This window comes from Xenopus laevis, chromosome 1S, assembly GCF_017654675.1.
Source record: "Xenopus laevis strain J_2021 chromosome 1S, Xenopus_laevis_v10.1, whole genome shotgun sequence".
In the NCBI taxonomy this organism is placed as follows: Eukaryota; Metazoa; Chordata; class Amphibia; order Anura; family Pipidae; genus Xenopus; species Xenopus laevis.
In genome coordinates, this window is record NC_054372.1 from 12,207,355 (window position 1) to 12,226,153 (window position 18,799).

Sequence of the window (18,799 nt, forward strand, 5' to 3'; positions counted from 1 at the left end):
AGACTTACATTATGAGGGTAGACTGTCAAGGTTGGGGTTGTTTTTTCTGGAAAAAAGGCACTTGCGAGGGGTCATGATTACACTTTACAAGTACATTAGAGGACATTATAGACAAATAGCAGGGGACCTTTTTACCCATAAAGTGGATCACTGTACCAGAGGCCTCCCCTTCAGACTAGAAGAAAAGAACTTTCATTTGAAGCAACGTAGGGGGTTCATCACAGTCAGGACAGTGAGGTTGTGGAATGCACTGCCGGGTGATGTTGTGATGCTGATTCAGTTAATGACTATAAGAGGGACTTGGATGATTTCTTGGACAGACATAATATCAAAGGCTACTGTGATACTAAACTCTATAGTTAGTATAGATATGGGTATATAGAATTTAATTAAAAGTAGGGAGGGGTGTGTGTATGGGGCTGGGTTTTCATTTGGAGGGGTTGAACTTGATGGACTTTGTCTTTTTTCAACCCAATTAAACTATGTAACTATGTATTAGAGTCCATTTTCTCCCAATTTCTCAAGAGCCTCCGGGTGCAATGGATTATTCTCTAAGCAGGCCAGACAGACATGGGACAGACGTGATGCAATATTTACAGCACTAAGTGTTGGCTTTAGAATTACAGTCAGTAAAAACACGGTTATTTGGGGAGTGTGGGAAGTAATGGAACAAAAAGGAAGATCTGAACTCTATGACTAATATTTTTCAGGGAATAATGTCTTACTAAAGCACTTCTAAGGCAACGCTGAACAACCTATTTCATAATATCCTTAGCAATAAAGAGGTTGAAAAAAAAGTTCTTGGTATGAGGTTGAGGCTCCTATTTATATTTAAATATATGTCTGCTGCATTTCAGCAGACTGGAGGAAGATGATAATTTTTTCCCTATCCCATCCATGTCGTTGTCCTTTGAAGGTTACTAACATGAGAATTACTCAGACATAATCAATTTCATATTCTTTTTATTATTTTTCTATTTCATCTGGGACGAGAAATATATTTAAAGGGGTTGTTCACCTTGAAATTAACTTTTAGTATGATGTTGAGACATCGCATTTGGTTTTCATTTTTTATTATTTGGGCTTTTTGAGTTATTTAGATTTTTATTCAGCAGCTCTCCAGTTTGTAATGTCAGCAATCTGGTTGCTAGGGTTCAAGTGACCCCTAGCAACAATACAAAAGAGACTGGAATATGAATAGGAGAGACCTGAATAGAAACACAAGTAATAAAAAGTAGGAATAGCAATACATTTGTAGCCTTAAAGAGCATTTATTTTTTATTGTTTTGTTAAAATGTTATTTACTTCTGATTTGCTTTAATATCCTTTGTTCTGTTTGAGGTACACGTGTGTTTTTTGTGCCACACTGATTATTGTGTTGTTCGTGGGTCTTCTATTGATTTCCCTTTTCCTAGAAGAATTAGCATTGCTAATTTAAATTCTATTCCATGTAATAATTTGCTTATCTTAAAGGAACAGTAACACCAAAAAATTAAAGTATTTTAAAGTAATAAAAATATAATGTACTGTTGTGCTGCACTGGTAAAACTGGTGTGTTTGCTTCAGAAACTCTACTAAAATTTATATAAACAAGCTGCTGTGTAGCCATGGGGGCAGCCATTCAAGCACAGGATACACAGCAGATAACAGATAAGTACTACTATAGTTTATATAAACAAGCTGCTGTGTAGCCATGGGGGCAGCCATTCAAAGCTGAAAAGGGAGAAAAGGCAGCAGATAACAGATAAGCTCTGTAGTATACAATGGGATTCCACAGAATGTACCTGTTATCTACTGTGTATCCTATAGTAGTAATTATCTGTTATCTACTGTGTATCCTGTGCTTGAATGGCTGCCCCCATGGCTACACAGCAGCTTGTTTATATAAACTATAGTAGTAGTTATCTGTTATCTACTGTGTATCCTGTGCTTGAATGGCTGTCCCCATGGCTACACAGCAGCTAGTTTATATAAACTATAGTAGTACTTATCTGTTATCTACTGTGTATCCTGTGCTTGAATGGCTGCCCCCATGGCTACACAGCAGCTTGTTTATATAAACTATAGTAGAGTTTCTGAAGCAAACACATCAGTTTTACCAGTGCAGAGCAACAGTATATTATATTGGCATTCGTTTAAGACACTTTCAGTTTTTGGTGTTACTGTTCCTTTAAGTAAGTTTAAAGGTAACAACATAGACCCCTTTGTCTTTATGGCACCCTATAGACTGGTGACACTGAATAAGCAGATGATATGTTATGATAATGGGCTTCAGCAAAGAATTGTATGTCAGATGATACAGTTATTATGGAGTAGAGGTTTTCTTGTCTCTGGATTGAGGAGAATCAAGTCGTTTCTAAAGTCCAGCGTGTGATTGCAAAGCTTATCCAATACTCCCAGTTCCCAATATAAAGAAGTCAAGTATTTTTCAATTACATTGTCTACCAGTTCAGTAGCTCAGTTGATTGAAAGTATGTATTTAGACAAAGACAGGGAAGAGCTTATCTTTTCTTTTTCCATTAATGTTCATTTTCCTTAAGGGTATAGGCAAGTGTTGGGTAATATATTTGCTGTTTCATTAACATCTGGGCAGAACACTCCTCTAGACTGGGCTATTCCTGTTTTAATCACTTTTTTTTTTTTCTTTGAAGGTTTCAGGCAGAATTGATTCTCTCCCACAGTCAGAATTTATTTAAGAGAAAATTGCAGGAAGGAGACATTGAAGTGCACATCTTATTTTTTTCAAGTACTGCGCGTCCTTGTGTGCACTGCAATGGGAAGACTTGTGCTACAAACACTTTCTTATCTAATGTTAGAACAGAAATCTCACTTCAAGCTAAACATATTGAGAAAAATATATGAGTTTATCTTTTTTTTTTTTTTTTTTCCTATTTGCTTTACTGGGAATCCAGAATCCAAATGTTCCATATTGCAAGCTCCTTGGGGAAGCTCATTGGCTCATGAAAAGTTGCTTATGAGCAGATAATTAGCTGTTAAAGTTGGTATTCCCTAAGCTGTTATCTCTGCTGGGTATGGCCCAGGGCAGTTATAAACGTACTGGGACAGGAGGCAAGATGAGTCCTGCAGTTGGTCGGGTACCTGCTGGTTACCCCAAAAACATGCGGGTAGAAGTTCCGGGTATAGACCGGGTTCTGCAAGTCTTCTCAATAGCGATTTTTACTTCTTTTTCCTAATCACGCCTACTTCCGTTGATGTCACTTCCAGTTTACAATAGCAGCACTTCCTGATTCTTGATGGTCAGCGGGTCCGTGTTGCGGATAAGGTACTTGCAAGTCGGGTAGTGGGTCCAAACGGGTAAGAATGCGGGTCCGGGTTGCTGATTGCAGGTTGAGGGTATGGGTCGGGTACGGGTTCCAAAAAATGGACCCACGCAGCACTCTAGCTTGAGTCTCACTAGAAGAGCACCCTTTTTCAGTAAACCAATAGGTTTAAAGGGGACCCGTCACCCCCATCTAGAATATGCCGTACAGTTTTGGTCTTCATCTCTCAAACAGGACATTATTGTATTAGAGAAGGTCCAGAGAAGGGCAACTAAGCTGGTAAAAGGTATGGAAAATCTTAGCTCTGAAGAAAGACTGGCCAAAGCATGTTCATGCTGGAGAAGAGGCGTTTAAGAGGTGATATGATAACTATGCATAAATATTTAAGGGGGTCATATAATAATCTCTCTAATGCTTTATTTACCAGTAGGTCTTAAGAAAGTAATTGCCTGGCCCCCCTCTATGCCTAAGGCAGACAATATTTGATTGACAGCTGAGATTCTTAAATTACTTTACAACAGCTATGAGTGGTTTAATAAAAAAAAAGAATTTGGATTTCATGTTTAATTTGAAAAGGACTTTTATTATACACGTATTTATGTCTGAGTGACAAGTCCCCTTTTAGCTCCCCCACCGAGTTTTAAAGCACAGTCACGATCAGCTCCCAGCAATATTATTTTCATTTTCAAAACCATGATAGAGGCTTTTTGGTGTAGTGCAGGGTTTTTTGATCAGCAGCATATGTTGAGTCATAATAAAAAGCAATTGGAGTGAAGAGACCCACGCACATTTGTGTGCAAAGCAGAGAGTATCCTGGGAAGGAAACCCTGTTTTCTCTTATTATTATTAACATGTATTTTTATAGCGCCAACATATTGCACAGCGCTGTAAAATAAATGTGTTTATACATAGAAATCACATGAATTACATACAGTAGAACCCCCGTTTTACCAGGTGACCAGAGAAAAAAGGTGTAAAATCAGCGAAACGTATTATGCACAATATATAGGTGGGACCACAAAACAACAATGTAAAATGAGGGGAAACTTAAAATCAGGAGATGTAAAATGGGAGTTCTACTGTACATAGAACATACATAGTTGCACACATAATGACCAGTATCGGTACAAAAGTTGAGGAAGGCCCTTTGCAAAGAGCTTACAATCTAAAGAGGAAGGGAATGAGACACAAGGTGTGGGAGTGGGCAAGATCAGAAATAAGCAGGTGAGAGATGTAATTTCGTAGCAAAACAGAGTTAGGGTAGGCTTCTCTAAATAAATGTGTTTTTAGAGATCTTTTAAAACGGGTTAGAAAAAAGTCAGGCAGTCCTGAAAGTCTGAGAAGCGGGAATGGTTCTGTAGCAAATATCACAACTGACTGACTACTTGAAGGCTGCCCTCCAGTATCTGGCTTCTTTGGTTGACATTTTTAAGAAACATTGCATTGCGTGGAACCCTGTCTCATCCATCTGCTGACCTCAAATAAAGAGTATTAGTACCATAGAGAGGTGATCTGAAGTGGAAGGACTGCCAAGTCCTGTTAGAATGAGAGTATCAATGCTCGCCCTGCCAGGAGCTGTACTGCAAAAGGTTTATCAGGGACACCTTAGTACGGCTGAGATGATGATGATGAAAATATAAGTTCTCCAGTTACAATAATTTATTCGGAATGAAACTGTCAGTGTTCCGTCACCTGTGTGTAAATCCTTTCCGTGAGCCTTCATGTGATGTTCTGCCTTCTATCCATCTATTGTTTGGGAGAGTGCAGTTGCCTGATCTTTGACCATCTGCTCTTGAGGATCTTGACAAATACATAATAGCAGATGGTTCCTTTATGTTCCTGAGATATTACGAAGGCAGACTTTATTAACGTTCTATAAATACACTCATTTGTGTCAATGCTGTAACATTGCATGGGGGGAAAGGACTGCATGAGCTAAAATTAATTACAGAGTACATCTCTCTGTTTTTTTTCTCCTACCCAACCTGTCAATGACTTGAGCTTTCCATAGACGCAAAGATCTGATCGTACGAATCAAGGATTTTCGGACAGTGTGTGGAGAGTCCCGACATTTTTTGTCCGGCAGAGATCGGTCGTTTGGTCGATCGACAGGTTAAAAGATTTCTGTCGGCTGCCGATAATATCTCTACGTGTATTGCCGATCGTACGATTTTCAGAGTGAGACTGTCACCAGCTTTGGTGGTCGGCTGTTCTTTTTTACTTTATTTGATCGGAATGGTTAGTGACAGGTCGGGGGATGGGGAAGTCCGATCGTACGATGATTCGTACGATCGGATCTTTGCGTCTATGGCCAGCTTTGGTGTGGAATACAACCTCCAAGTCTCACTCCTGCTATAGGGCCTCGTCCTCTGCTGAGAACAGTAGGAATCCTGCTGTGTGTGTGGTTGGAGGCAAATCACAAATAAAAATCATTACCGTCATTCTACAAAACCTTGTTTGCTTGACAAGGCTACAGAGTTGGCACCCATTCTTCACGCTGAAAGACAATTGCTTTCTAAATGTAGCAGGCAAATTGAAAAGTAGTGGGAGTTCTGCAGGGACCTACTGCTGGTCTGTCATTGGAAGCCTGGATCTCTAAAATAGAATTAAGCTGATCCTAAAAGTGGGATTTGCACAGGACTCCCAACCTCAACAACTGATGAGTATAAGATGAGTATAGATCAGTTGGACTGTATTTTGCCAGGGTTAGATGGTGACATTTTTCTTTGGGGAAACTACTCATAGAAGGCTTTCTATTGGAGAACATATAACTGTATACTGTATGACTATATAGCAAGTAATCGTTTTTTGGGGAGTTTAGCCTCCTAAATTCATTGCAGTTATCCATAGGGGCCAGTCATATTTTGACTATCATAATTCTAACTGTACAAGACCAAAAAAGTCTATCTTCTTGTTGGTTTCTTTGGGTTACTGAACTAGTTCAAACAGTGCCTATATTACAGGTATGGGACCTGTTATCCAGAATGCGCCAGACCTGGGGCTTTCCGGATAACGGATCTTTCCATAATTTGGATCTTCATACCTTAAAGGTGTTGTTCACCTTTAAGGTAACTTTTAGTATGTTATAGAATGGCCAATTCTAAGCAACTTTTCAATAAATTTTCATTATTATTTTTTTTATAATTTTATAGTTATTTGCCTTCTGACTCATATTCCAGTCTCTTTTCAAATCAGTGCATGGTTGCTGGGGTAATTTGGACCCTAGCTACCAGATTGCTTAAAATGCAAACTGGAGAGCTGCTGAATAAAAAGCTAAATCACTCAAAAACCATAAATAATAAAAAATGAAAACCAATTACAAATTGTCTCAGAATATCCCTCTCTACATCATACTAACAGTTATCTGAAAGGTGAACCACACCTTTAATCATGAATACATTAAATAAACCCAATAGGCTGGTTCTGTTATTAATAAGGATTAATAATATCTTAGTTTGGATCATGTACAAGCTACTGTTTTATTATTAAAGAGAAAAAGGAAATCAGTTTTAAAAACTTGGATTATTTGGATAAAATGGAGTCTGTGGTAGATAGCCTTTCCATAATTCAGAACTCCAGATAATAGATCCCATGACTGTACTCCAACATATCTGTAACTGTATAAATTGTATGTTCATGTGTGATGTGTTAGATTTTCTTAACATTCAACCGTCTTCTCATAAGTTCTGATTTACTTGACTCCTTTATACCTTTGTAGGTAACTTTCCATTGAATCTACATGGCATCTTGGAAACCTATATTAAATGCATGTTGGGGGTTTAACATTTACAGGAAAAATATTCTCAGATTATTGGTAGGAAATCCCAGAGACCTTCCACTTACAGTGTATGCCTTTCACTTGAACAACTTCACTAGGGATGCACCGAATCCACTTTTTTGGATTCGGCCGAACCCTCGAATCCTTCGTGAAAGATTCGGCCGAATACCGAACCGAATCCAAACCCTAATTTGCATATGCAAATCAGTGAGGGGGAGAGAAAAATAGAGTCGCGCATTAAGTTTTTTACTTCCTTGTTTTGTGACGAAAAATCACATGATTTTAAGGATTCAGATTCTGTTCAGCCAGGCACAAGGATTCAGCCGAATCCGAATCCTGGCCGAATACCGAATCCTGGATTCGGTGCATCCCTAAACTTCACTAGCCATAACTTCACTGGGCCATTCTGTAAGGGTGACTTTATTAAATGCAAAGTCACTTTTACTCCACGGATTTCCTAGAAAATCAAAGCGAGAAAGATAGAAAATCCTTCAAACGCAGGCATCTCCAGTAAAAAGGCTCACACCAATTACCTGGGGAAATACTGTACACATTATAAATGAAAATGTATTCAACAATGCTTAACATGTAAATGTATTCCAGTTGGTGTAGTTCCCACTTACCACCCAATTGTGTATATATGGTATGCTAATTTGAGGAACCTACTTAAGTGCCTTCATTTTAGACCCTTATGATGGATGACAGCTGTCATTTGCACCCACCAAACAAGGTGCAGACACTTAATTTCATTTGCTGAATTTTTTTTATTTTATCATAGAATGATATACCTTATTTTGTATTCATTTGCACCTGGGATTCTTACCTTGTACATCAGAAACTAAAATGGGTCACTGTGTTTGATGGGTATCCATAATCCCCTCTAATAAGGTGGAATTTCTTAGTACAAAGCAGTAAAATTAGTCTTATAATTACAGAGTCCTTGGATTGTGGATCTGACTGTCATTCTTCATATGGGAACCCCTGAGAGTAAAACTAGGAAACCCTGTCATGTACTATGCTGAGGAGTTTGCCTGTGCCACGCTGAAGAGATGCCCATTGTGGCATCACTCTAAAATCACCAGCACATTTTCATCTTTGTTAAGATGGCCATACACATAGCAATAGTATTGTACAGGTATGGGATCCATTATCCGGAAACCCGTTATCCAGAAGGTTCCAAAATATGGAAAGGCTGTCTCCCATAGACTCCATTTTATCCAAATAATCCAAATTTTAAAAAATGATTTCCTTTTTCTGTGTAATAATAAAACAGTACCTTGTAATTGATCCAAACTGATATACAATAAATCCTTATTGGAATCAAAACCAGCCTATTGGGTTTATTTAATGTTTACATGATTTTCTAGTAGACTTAAGGTATGAAGATCCAAATTATGGAAAGATCCCTTGTCCGGAAAACCCCAGGTCCCGAGCATTCTGGATAACAGGTCCCATACCTGTACAAAACAAAGTTCTCTTTGCCAAATACTTTAATTAGTGGCTTAGGCTGCTGCTGTATAATGTTTAACTACAATTTACCAAATTCCAGCAAAATTTACATTTCAAGGTCTAGGGGGAAAGAACAGTGTTCTAAAGGGATTCTAAAGGCCCGTTGCCTAAAATGAAGACGCACATAAATGAGTATATCCATGATATAATTGTGTGCAAAGTCCATGTATACATTCCCATAGGGTAGGCATCACTCCGCGTCCTCCATCAAACAAATGCTGGGAATCGCTGCGCTCATGGACCCGTTTAGATCTCTCAGTTTCAAGTTTAATATTCTTCCTGTGAAACTCTAATATTTATCATCTTATGTCTTATCGATCTGAATATTGAGCTGCCCTGTACCAATATTATCCAGAGGCGGATCCCATGCCAGTGGGGCACTGTAAATAAAATGTGAGATACAGTAAATGAGAAATAATCAATCTGGTGCTGCGCTCGGGCTGCGTACATACCAGAGGCAAGATTATACAGTGTAGAGCAAACAAGGCGAATGTTTGCACCCAACACCTGTTCTTTATCACAGAGTGACACCAGTGTACATGGAATTTCTGAGCTACTTATCTCTGTTAAAAGGATGTTTTTACTTTGCATTTTATGGCTAGGGTAAGATGCTCAGCTCCCCAGCTGTTTTTGAACTAGAACTCTCAGTAACTGAAGGCTGCTGTTTTATTAATATGTGTTATGTGTTGCGTAATGTATGGTCATTGTGTTAAAGGAGAACTAAACCCTAAACATGAATGTGGCTAAAAATGCCATATTTTATATACTGAGCTTATTGCACGAGGCTAAAGTTTGAGCTTGTCAATAGCAGCAATGATCCAGGACTTCAAACTTGTCACAGGGGGTCACCATCTTGGAAAGTGTCTGTGACACTCACATGCTCAGTGGGCTCTGATTGGCTGTTGAGAAGCTAAGCTTAGGGCTCGTCACTAATTATCCAGCAGAAAATGACCTTCCCTGGCTGTAATATAAGCTGATGCTACAGGTTTGCTGATTATTAAATTCTGATGCTAATTGCACTGGTTTCTGTGCTGCCATGTAGTAAATATGTGTATTAATTACTAATCAGCCTTATCTTGTGACATTTCTATTCTATGTGTACTGTATATTGTGAGTGGGTCCCTAAGCTCAGTAAGTGACAGCAGCACAGAGCATGTGCAGTGAATCAGCAGAAAAGAAGATGGGGAGCTACATTTCTACCTACTTCTTTGTTTAGGCTTTAGTTCTCCTTTAAGTAGTTGTTATTATGTCCTATTCATGTGTTTCAGAGACATAAATGGATCCTTATTCATATGATACTGGTGAAAGAATAGGTTGATTGCATAAGTTATGTTTATTTAAGACTGACAAAGAGCTGGGTCACAATAGAAGACTATTAAAAATAAAGTCTTGGGTTGAAGACAATAAATTTATCACACCTTCATTGTCGCTTTGCTTGTTCCCTCTTATCCTAGAACCTCCTCGCTGGACCCAACCTGAGAGGATGGAAAAGAAACTTATTGCAGTCCCTGCTGCTAACACAATCCGCTTCCGGTGCCCAGCCGCAGGGAATCCCACCCCTACCATCCACTGGCTAAAGAACGGAAAGGAGTTCAGGGGGGAACATCGTATTGGTGGCATCAAAGTGAGTTATTCTTGTTCAATACTCTATGGTTCACTGTTACTTCTCTTTGATCATAAATGCCCAACTGTGGAATGTATTTGAATGTTGGTACTTTGGATGTAGATACTCAGTGGCTCTTTGTTTCTTCTGTTTCTCAAGTAGAGAGTAGGGCACCTTTTTGTTACACTTGATAGGAGCTGGCCTGAAAGCCCAACATTAGTGGCCAAATTTACATATGAATAAAAGCAAATCCCATGTTCCAAAATCTAGTGGAAAATCCTTGCAGAACAATAGAGGGCAAAGGCCACATAAAAACCAACTTCATACTAAAGCTGGCCATAGACGCAAAGATTTGATCGTACGGATCTCCGTTACGTATGATTATCGTCCGTCCCTACATTTTTCCTGAGATGGCGATAGGTCGTTGAGATGATCAGACAGGTTAGAAAATTTCTGTCGGCTACTAGCATTGGGAATATTTATTTCCCATGTACAGTATGTAAGGGTACATTTGTATACATTTCCCCTGTATTCCTAATTGTAGTCTTGTTCATTCACCAATCAGTTTACATGCTTTCTACTCAATAAAGCACATGTGAAAATGATGGGGATGTAAAAGTCAAACACATGACACACATGATGGGGACATTACATTGTTGTTTGGTACCAACAGGCTCCAGTAATCCCTTAAACCCACTGCAGCAAGAACAGAACGCTCGCTCTTTAGTTCCTTGTTTTTAGGGTACATATGAGTCCTGATGTCATAGATGAGTGAAACGCATTGAAGTCAATGGGCGTTTTTATGCGCGACAAATTTTTATACCCAACACATTTTTACGCGCGCAACAATTCTTCTCACTTCAAATGAATTAAATCAATGGGCTTTTTTTTCTTATGGCGACTTTTTTCTCCAACTGCATTAAAGTCAATAGGCGTTTTTTCTTATGACGACTGTTTTTGTCCTAATGCAGTAAAGTCAATGGGTGTTTTTTCTGATGGCGACTTTTTTCTCCAACTGAATTAAAGTCATTTAGCGTTTTTTCATATGGCGACTTTTTTCTCCAACTGCATTAAAGTCATTGGGCGTTATTTCTTATTGCGACTGTTTTTCTCCTTATGCATTAAAGTCAATGGGCGTTTTTTCTTATTGCGACTGTTTTTGTCCTAATGCATTAAATTCAATGGGCGTTTTTTCTTATTGCGACTGTTTTTGTCCTTATGCACTAAAGTCAAGGGTGTTTTTTCTGATGGCAACTTTTTTTCTCCAACTGCATTAAATTCAATGGGCATTTTTTCTTATGGCGACTTTTTTGTCCTAATGCCTTGAAGTCAATGGACTTTATTTCTTATGCCGACTTTTTTCCTCCAAATGCATTAAAGTCACTGGGCTTTTTTTTTTATGGGCGTTTTGTCACTGCAGTTTACGAAAAATTCGTACATGGGGAAATTTGGAATTTCGCCACAAATCCATGGCTGGCGAATAAAGTTACTCCTCATGTCCTAAATGAAAAACTTAATGGTCTTAGGGTATATATTGCTCTGCTATATAAGTAGATGAGGATAGTGATTAAGAAGAGGATGATTGGAATGTGTCCAAGAGGAAGAAAAAACATTAAAATGCATGAGGTGTTCCGGCTGGCCCAGTACCCAGCAGCTTCTGTCAGCTGTGACCAACCATGTTCCACAATTTGGATAATGAAAGGATAGGACCAGGCCCGGACTGGCAATCTGTGGGTTCTGGCAAATGCCAGAGGGGCTGCTATATGGTGCCATAGAAAGTCCGTATTTAGTGGGCTGGTGGGGGCTGTTTGGGCCTCTATATGGGCTGATTGGGTCTCTGTGTACCTGAAATGCCAGGGCCTATTTTAATTCTCAGTCCAGACCTGGATAGGACAATCTTCCGACATTGTCAGTTTCAGAGCTTTTAGGCTCGGGCCACAATCAGTTAGTTGAAATACACTGGCTTATTTCAGCTCTACCTCGGCATTAGCCTCCGCTCTCTTCTGCATTCAGAAACATTGAATCGGAAGTGACGCAAACAGACTTTGGCGAATTTCTGCTCACAATGCAGAGACTCACAGTTCATCGCAGAGTCTGTAGGCGCCACTTCCGATTCAACTTCTGAATGCAGAAGAGAGTGGGGGCTACTCCAGCGTATTCCAGATGGCTGATTTCGGCCCCCAGCCTGGCCCTAGCCTTAACACCGGAAACTGTCTCCCTGTGGAATGCATTCTGGTAGTGAATGAGTTAAATTCAGAGCCCTACGAATGTAAATACTGAGCATTTGTAATTCATCCTTCGTAACTGCATTAACCACAATGAGTTTTACATGATTAAACAAAGCTAACAATGTTATTTTTAGGCAACAGACTAATTGTTTGTTCTTCTAACTTGTTTAGACTGGCTGTTTCCCTGTGAATTACACTGTTATTATTTGACAGGTTGGCCCAGGTGACGCATTCTTTCTCACCCGCTGTTAACCTGTGCACGTCTGCATTGCTGATACTTGGCCTAATGAAATACTGCGGCATTCTAATGAACTGTCCACTAGGGATGCACCGAATCCAGGATTCTATTTGGGATTCGGCCTTTTTCAGCAGGACTCGGATTCGACTGAATCCTTCTGCCCAGCCGAACCGAATCAGAATCCTAATTTGCATATGCAAATTAGGGGCAGGGAGGGAAATCACGTGACTTTATCGAAAAACAAGGGAGTTAAAAATGTTTTCCCCTTTCCACCCCTAATTTCCATATGCAAATTAGGATTCGGTTCGGTATTCGTCCGAATCTTTCACGAAGGATTCATGGGTTCGGCCGAATCCAAAATAGTGGATTCGGTGCATCCCTACTTTCTACTATACATTCAGTAAAATAGTTCAGTGTTTTTCAAGTTATTTGTAAATGTCATTGCTGTTTAAAAGAAGTGCTTGTCTGGCTCTTTATAATTTCTGCACTGCTGGTTCTGACTCTGGAACCAAGAAACAGAAAGGTATGAACAAATGCTGCTTTTCAGCTGCAATTGCAAATGACATTAGAAACCACTGAAAATGTTATGTAGCTGCTTCCATCTTGGGACAGGGGCTATCAGGACAAAGAAAGTAAAAGGTTGCAGAGGGAATAAGTTGTTTGGCTGTGTCTGGCCCCTTATCTGTTTGTTCTGTTGTTTGTTCATCACAGGCCAAACATAGATAAGATAGTTTCAAGAAAGGGTTAAATGCCATTTTATCAATCTGCTACTACAATGTCTTCAGAGAGAGAATTCCACAACTTTAAGGGCTTTAGCACATGGGCAGATTTGGGCTGATTTAGTCGCCTGGCGACTAATCGCCTCTTCTTCAGGGCAACAATCTCCCCGAACTGCCTTCCCGTCGGCTAGAATCGAAATTGCTGGCGGGAAAGCAATTTGGGGAGATTAGTCGCCCGAAGAAGAACCGATTCGTCGCCGGGGGACTAAATCTCCCCGCATATTCGCGTGTGTCTATGCCCTTATACATCTAAATCTAAAAAACAAAAATCTTTGATTTTCAACCTCTCTATAGAGTAACTTGAATAAGCCTCTAAGAGCAGTGCACAAGTAGCAGATGTACTAAAGACCAGCTTATATAATGGACCCTAAATCATCTGGTTTTCCCTGAGATTGTCCACAGCTAAAGAAAAGCCCTGCTCCCATCATCCCCAGATAAGACATTTGCCATTGGCAAGAAGTCACCAATCTATTTTAGTCAGTCACAGGTCTCGCTCTGAAAAGAAACAGAAGGGACCTTGTGATAGAGAGAAATTTAAACAAAGTTGTGTAGAGGAATAATGAAAACAGCAACATTTTGAAGGCAATGCTTGACCTTCTGTTACACTGTTCAGGAGACCCTTCAAACATCAGTAGCTGCTTTCAGCTGATGGGCTCCAGACACACATTTTTCTGGCTGCTTTGCAGGTTTTTTTTCTGTGAAGTGTAAAACATTTTTATCATCTAAGCAGGCATACAAACAGGGCCACCATCAGAAATCGCAGGGCCCTGTACAACAATATTTTCCAGACCCCACCCTCCCCAGAGCCGGCCCACCCCATTGATGGTCAAGCAGCCCCCCCCCCGTACAAGTAAAAAAAAACATTGAAAGCCAGCACCCCCAAGGTTAAAAAAACATTGATGACCAGCCCCCCCCCCCACCAAAAGTGAAAAATAAAACATTGGTGTCTAGGCCCCACCCCAGATTAAAAAACATTGGTGGCCAGGGCCCCTACACAAGTTAAAAAAAAACATTGGTGGCCAGTGGAACTTACCTTTAAATTTCAGCAGATAGCCTTCAATGTTAGCAATACATGTTGGTAGCACAACGGCAATTATAGAGGATGTCTTGCCTTATCTAAGGAATGCAATGTAACTGCACCCATACATATGTATAAAAGCAAGCAGGTATCAGATAAATGTTATTTGGCAACAGTGATTAAATCAACCTTGCATACTATTCCAGCAAGTTCTGCTTACCCGGCCCAACAATTGAATCATTACTGGTGACATCAACATCCAATGAAGTCTTTGTTCAATGGAATTCTCTAACCCTTTCAATATATATATATATACAGTATATGCTATAGAAGATAACTCCTTTAATAAAACCGTTTTATCAAACCACAATCCAGTAAGATGCCCATAATTCTGACTTGCTGCATGTTTTCCATATTGCAGCTCCGACATCAACAGTGGAGCCTTGTTATGGAGAGTGTGGTCCCATCAGATAAAGGCAACTACACGTGTGTGGTGGAGAACAAATATGGAAGCATCCGTCAAACCTATCAACTTGATGTCCTTGGTAAGCCTACCGGGTATAACCTATGCTGGCTGCTGTACAGGCTATGGCTTTGAGGAACGTCAAGAGTTTGCTTGTCTAGACATCAGTTTAGAACAAGTTTTGGCCCATTCATAGTAAGGCTAATTCCATGTAAATTGTATCATTCATATGCATGAGAGGCCCTGAACACTTGCCTTGTTTGGGATCCTCCCACCCTTAGTGCCTGTTAAAGGAGCTCAGTATACATGTGCTACAGTTACAATACCTGTTTTGTTTGTTGTTTTGTTTATGCTTTTATAGCTGTGGACGGCTGAGGAGATTATGTTCCTGGCAGCCCTACAATAGGTTTCTAATGATTGCCTAAAACCTGGGAAACTTAACCCCCATTTTTGGCAGGTTCCAGGTCTAATGTTGGGGTGGCTTGCCAGCTTTTCATAGTGGTTTCTTCATGAGCTTCAGGTGGTACAATGCCTTCTCAGGAAATGAAGGGATTGGGGTCTCTAGGCCTCACGTACAACAACATCTCAGAAGAGCTTTCATGTAGGTCCAGTGAAAGGGTAAAGAATCTGCCAAAAAAGGTTTTGGCAGGGACACCTTAAAAACTGTTTATTTAAAGATTGTGGGGGTGCTAAATATTTTAATGGAAGTTTGTTTGAAAAATATCGTGGCCTTGGAGATGGCTTTTAAGCATGAAGAAGACTGTCCGGTTTGGAGCAGGAGTCGGGTCTATAATTTCATGTCAGGAGACACAAAAATGATGTGCTCTGTAACCACGGACATTTGTATTTATCTGTTCCATTTGTATTTATCTGTTCCATGCCTCTTCTTCGGAGGCCAAGGAAAGTCACACATAATCTCCAGCGTTCTGTAGGCTTTCTAAATAGACATGTTCAAAGTATATCAATTAAAGTGGAACTATTTAAAGGACAGTAAATGGACAATATATGCTCTGTAACCACAGACATTTGTATTTATCTGTTCCATGCCTCTTCTTTGGAGGCCAAAGGAAAGTCACACATAATCTCCAGCGTTCTGTAGGCTTTCTAAATAGACATGTTCAAATTATATAAATTAAAGTGGAACTGTTTAAGGTACAGTAAATGGACAATAAACCTCACACTTGTTAAAGGACATGTAAAGCCTACATTTTCCCTCCATGTATGTAAGTTGGCATATATTCCCCACACAGAGCACATCATTTGTACTGCATATATACCCCCTCCATTTACCAGCGCTATCAGTTTCCTAAAACAAATAGCAGCTTTCACCCGGCGGCCATCTTCCCTCTGACACATCATCAGTAACATTGATAAATGTATGCTGAAAAGTTCATGCAATGCAGAATGCAGGTTTACACAGGCACAACATACTTTGATTAAAAAGTTATGCTAGAGTTTCTATAGTAACAGCCAATGCTATCTATTCATTGGCTATTAGACTGGAGAGTGTGTTTAGTAATCTGAGCTGAGAAGAACTGAGCATGCTCATGAGCCAACAGCCAAAGTACATTTCTGAGGGAGGGGGCAGAGAGGGTAGAGGAGGACAAGGAGTGATTAAGGGGATGGTGCAGATTTACTGTTAACCTTTAAACAACCAGAGGGACAGTTATCAAATGATTTCAAAGAGACTGTTCGCTAATTACATTTTCGTGGGGAGGGTTTACATGTCCTTTAACAGTACCAGCATAACTTACTGAGGGTGCAGAGCTCTGTCAATTTTTTTGAGGATGTAGCAATTGTTTGCCCAGAACATTTCTATTCTACATAACTGTAGCTATAAATAGGAGTGGGAGCTGCCATGTATGTACCCCCCTTCACCCTAACATGGTGCCTTGTTTCCGGTTTGTAGAGAGGTCCTCTCACCGGCCCATCCTTCAGGCTGGGTTACCCGCCAACCAGACGGTTGTGCTTGGGAGCGACGTGGAATTCCACTGCAAAGTCTACAGTGACGCACAACCTCATATTCAGTGGCTTAAACACGTGGAAGTGAATGGCAGCAAATACGGCCCAGACGGAGATCCTTACGTCTCAGTGTTGCAAGTAAGTTGCCCTAGAGGAAATGTCCAGAAAAGGAAAGATGGTGGCTCTTTCTTTAAAAGGTTGTACTATTTGCTTATAAAATAGAATCTTTTGTTTTAGGGCCAGAGACGCCTGTACAATTTCCTTTTTAAAGGGATACCATTGTCGTATGTTTAATAACTCCCTTGATTTTAATCTCATCGCCTCCTACTCAGTGTTGGGCTTGTACATAAAGCTTGGGATATATTGGATTATATGAAAAGGTTTGTTTCTGATGTGGAGAGGCACATTGCTTATTTATAATGGGCTATGACACCCGCAGCTTCAGACCGCAGATTTTGCTTTTTATTTTGTCTCCGGATCCTATATATAAATCTGGGTAATTGAAACAGCATTTATACTCATGCGGGTTGGAAGCTGAATTTCTCGGGCAGTGTTTTGTATCCTCAACACAATTACAGACGTTGCCTTTATATTCGTAAATAATGTTATAAACAGATATCAGCTGCAGCTTTATTTGCGTGTGTCTGACACATGTTCTGTAGATGACGCATGCTTTCAGTTCCAATCCCAGAATGCTGTTTGCTGGGGCAAAATGCATTATGGGTTATATTCAAGTTGGCCTCCAAAGTGTTGTTTTTGCATTAAAGTCAGCCTGACTTATACTGTATATGATTTATTGGCCATGGAGTTTCATGACGCATATGAAGGAAGGTACATGGCCACAAGCCCATTATTATGTAAGGGGCCCAAGGGCAAGTACAATGTGTTCTCAATTAGGTATCCATAGCAATGTGCTTTTTTGCCCTCTAACTGAAGTCACAGCATGTATCTGTTCCTGCAGTCTTTCATCAATGGCACTGAAGTCGATTCTACCCTAAGTCTAAAAAATGTGACCGAGACCAATGAAGGACAGTATGTGTGTAGAGCCAACAATTTCATAGGAGTAGCCGAGGCATCCTTTTGGCTCCACATTTACAAACCAGCACCAGGTAAAACTATAGGCTCCGCCTGCCCCCACCCCAAAAAATAGTCTTGGTATGGATGCAAATATGAGCCACGTGAACGGGGAGAGGTGTTCTTATCCGTAAAGTCTTTGGGTGCTCTGGTAAAAATCTACCGGGTCCTTGGGTGACTTAACATCTGCTACTCTTTCTGCTCTTCAACACTGAAATAGATTGTCGCACAAAAGGACCCACAACCAGCTAACTTTCACTTTGCCATAAAGTCAGGATTAATTCATGAAATGCAATGACCTTTAGGAACGGGGATAATTTGGATCTAAAGCTCAATTGAATCCAGTAGATAGTTTGGATGATTCACAATTTGAGAGTTTTGACCATAAAACAAATTCGAAAATTCAAATTTTCAATTCAACCCTTAATAAATCTGCCCCCCTAGAGTAACGTTCTTGGCATCTTTGATATATAAAGACACCCTTTCTCCTTATTCTGCATGACAAGCCCCACTCCATTTGAATGGGTAGTAAGTGTATTGTCCATTTAATTAAAATGTAATTAGCAATGCTCATTCTGCTATATCTATATATATATATCTATCTATCTATATATATATATATATATATATATATATATATATATCTATCTATCTATATATATCTATATATATCTATATATATCTATATATATATATATATATGATCAAATAAAGGACTAACTTTTTCACAATAAACCCTGGTGTGCAGCAGCATCTTTCTTGAGTGAATATTGCATCTCTGTATTGCACCCAGGTATGTAACTCCTTATGTGTGTGCCCTAGCCTTCCGTTGCATATATATATATATCTATATATATCTATATATA

The 18,799-nt window shown here is 39.7% G+C and overlaps 1 protein-coding gene across 1 annotated transcript in view; it reads left to right on the plus strand.

Annotated features, from left to right (window-relative positions):
- The window catches only part of fgfr3.S (fibroblast growth factor receptor 3 (achondroplasia, thanatophoric dwarfism) S homeolog), a gene marked incomplete at its 3' end in the record, with an annotated part of 75,985 nt that overhangs the window by 39,851 nt on the left and 17,335 nt on the right, over positions 1–18,799 (plus strand). The window contains 4 exon segments of the mRNA NM_001090701.1: positions 10,023–10,192; positions 14,856–14,979; positions 16,807–16,997; positions 17,821–17,968. Of these exon segments, the coding sequence (NP_001084170.1) occupies positions 10,023–10,192; positions 14,856–14,979; positions 16,807–16,997; positions 17,821–17,968 (633 nt within the window).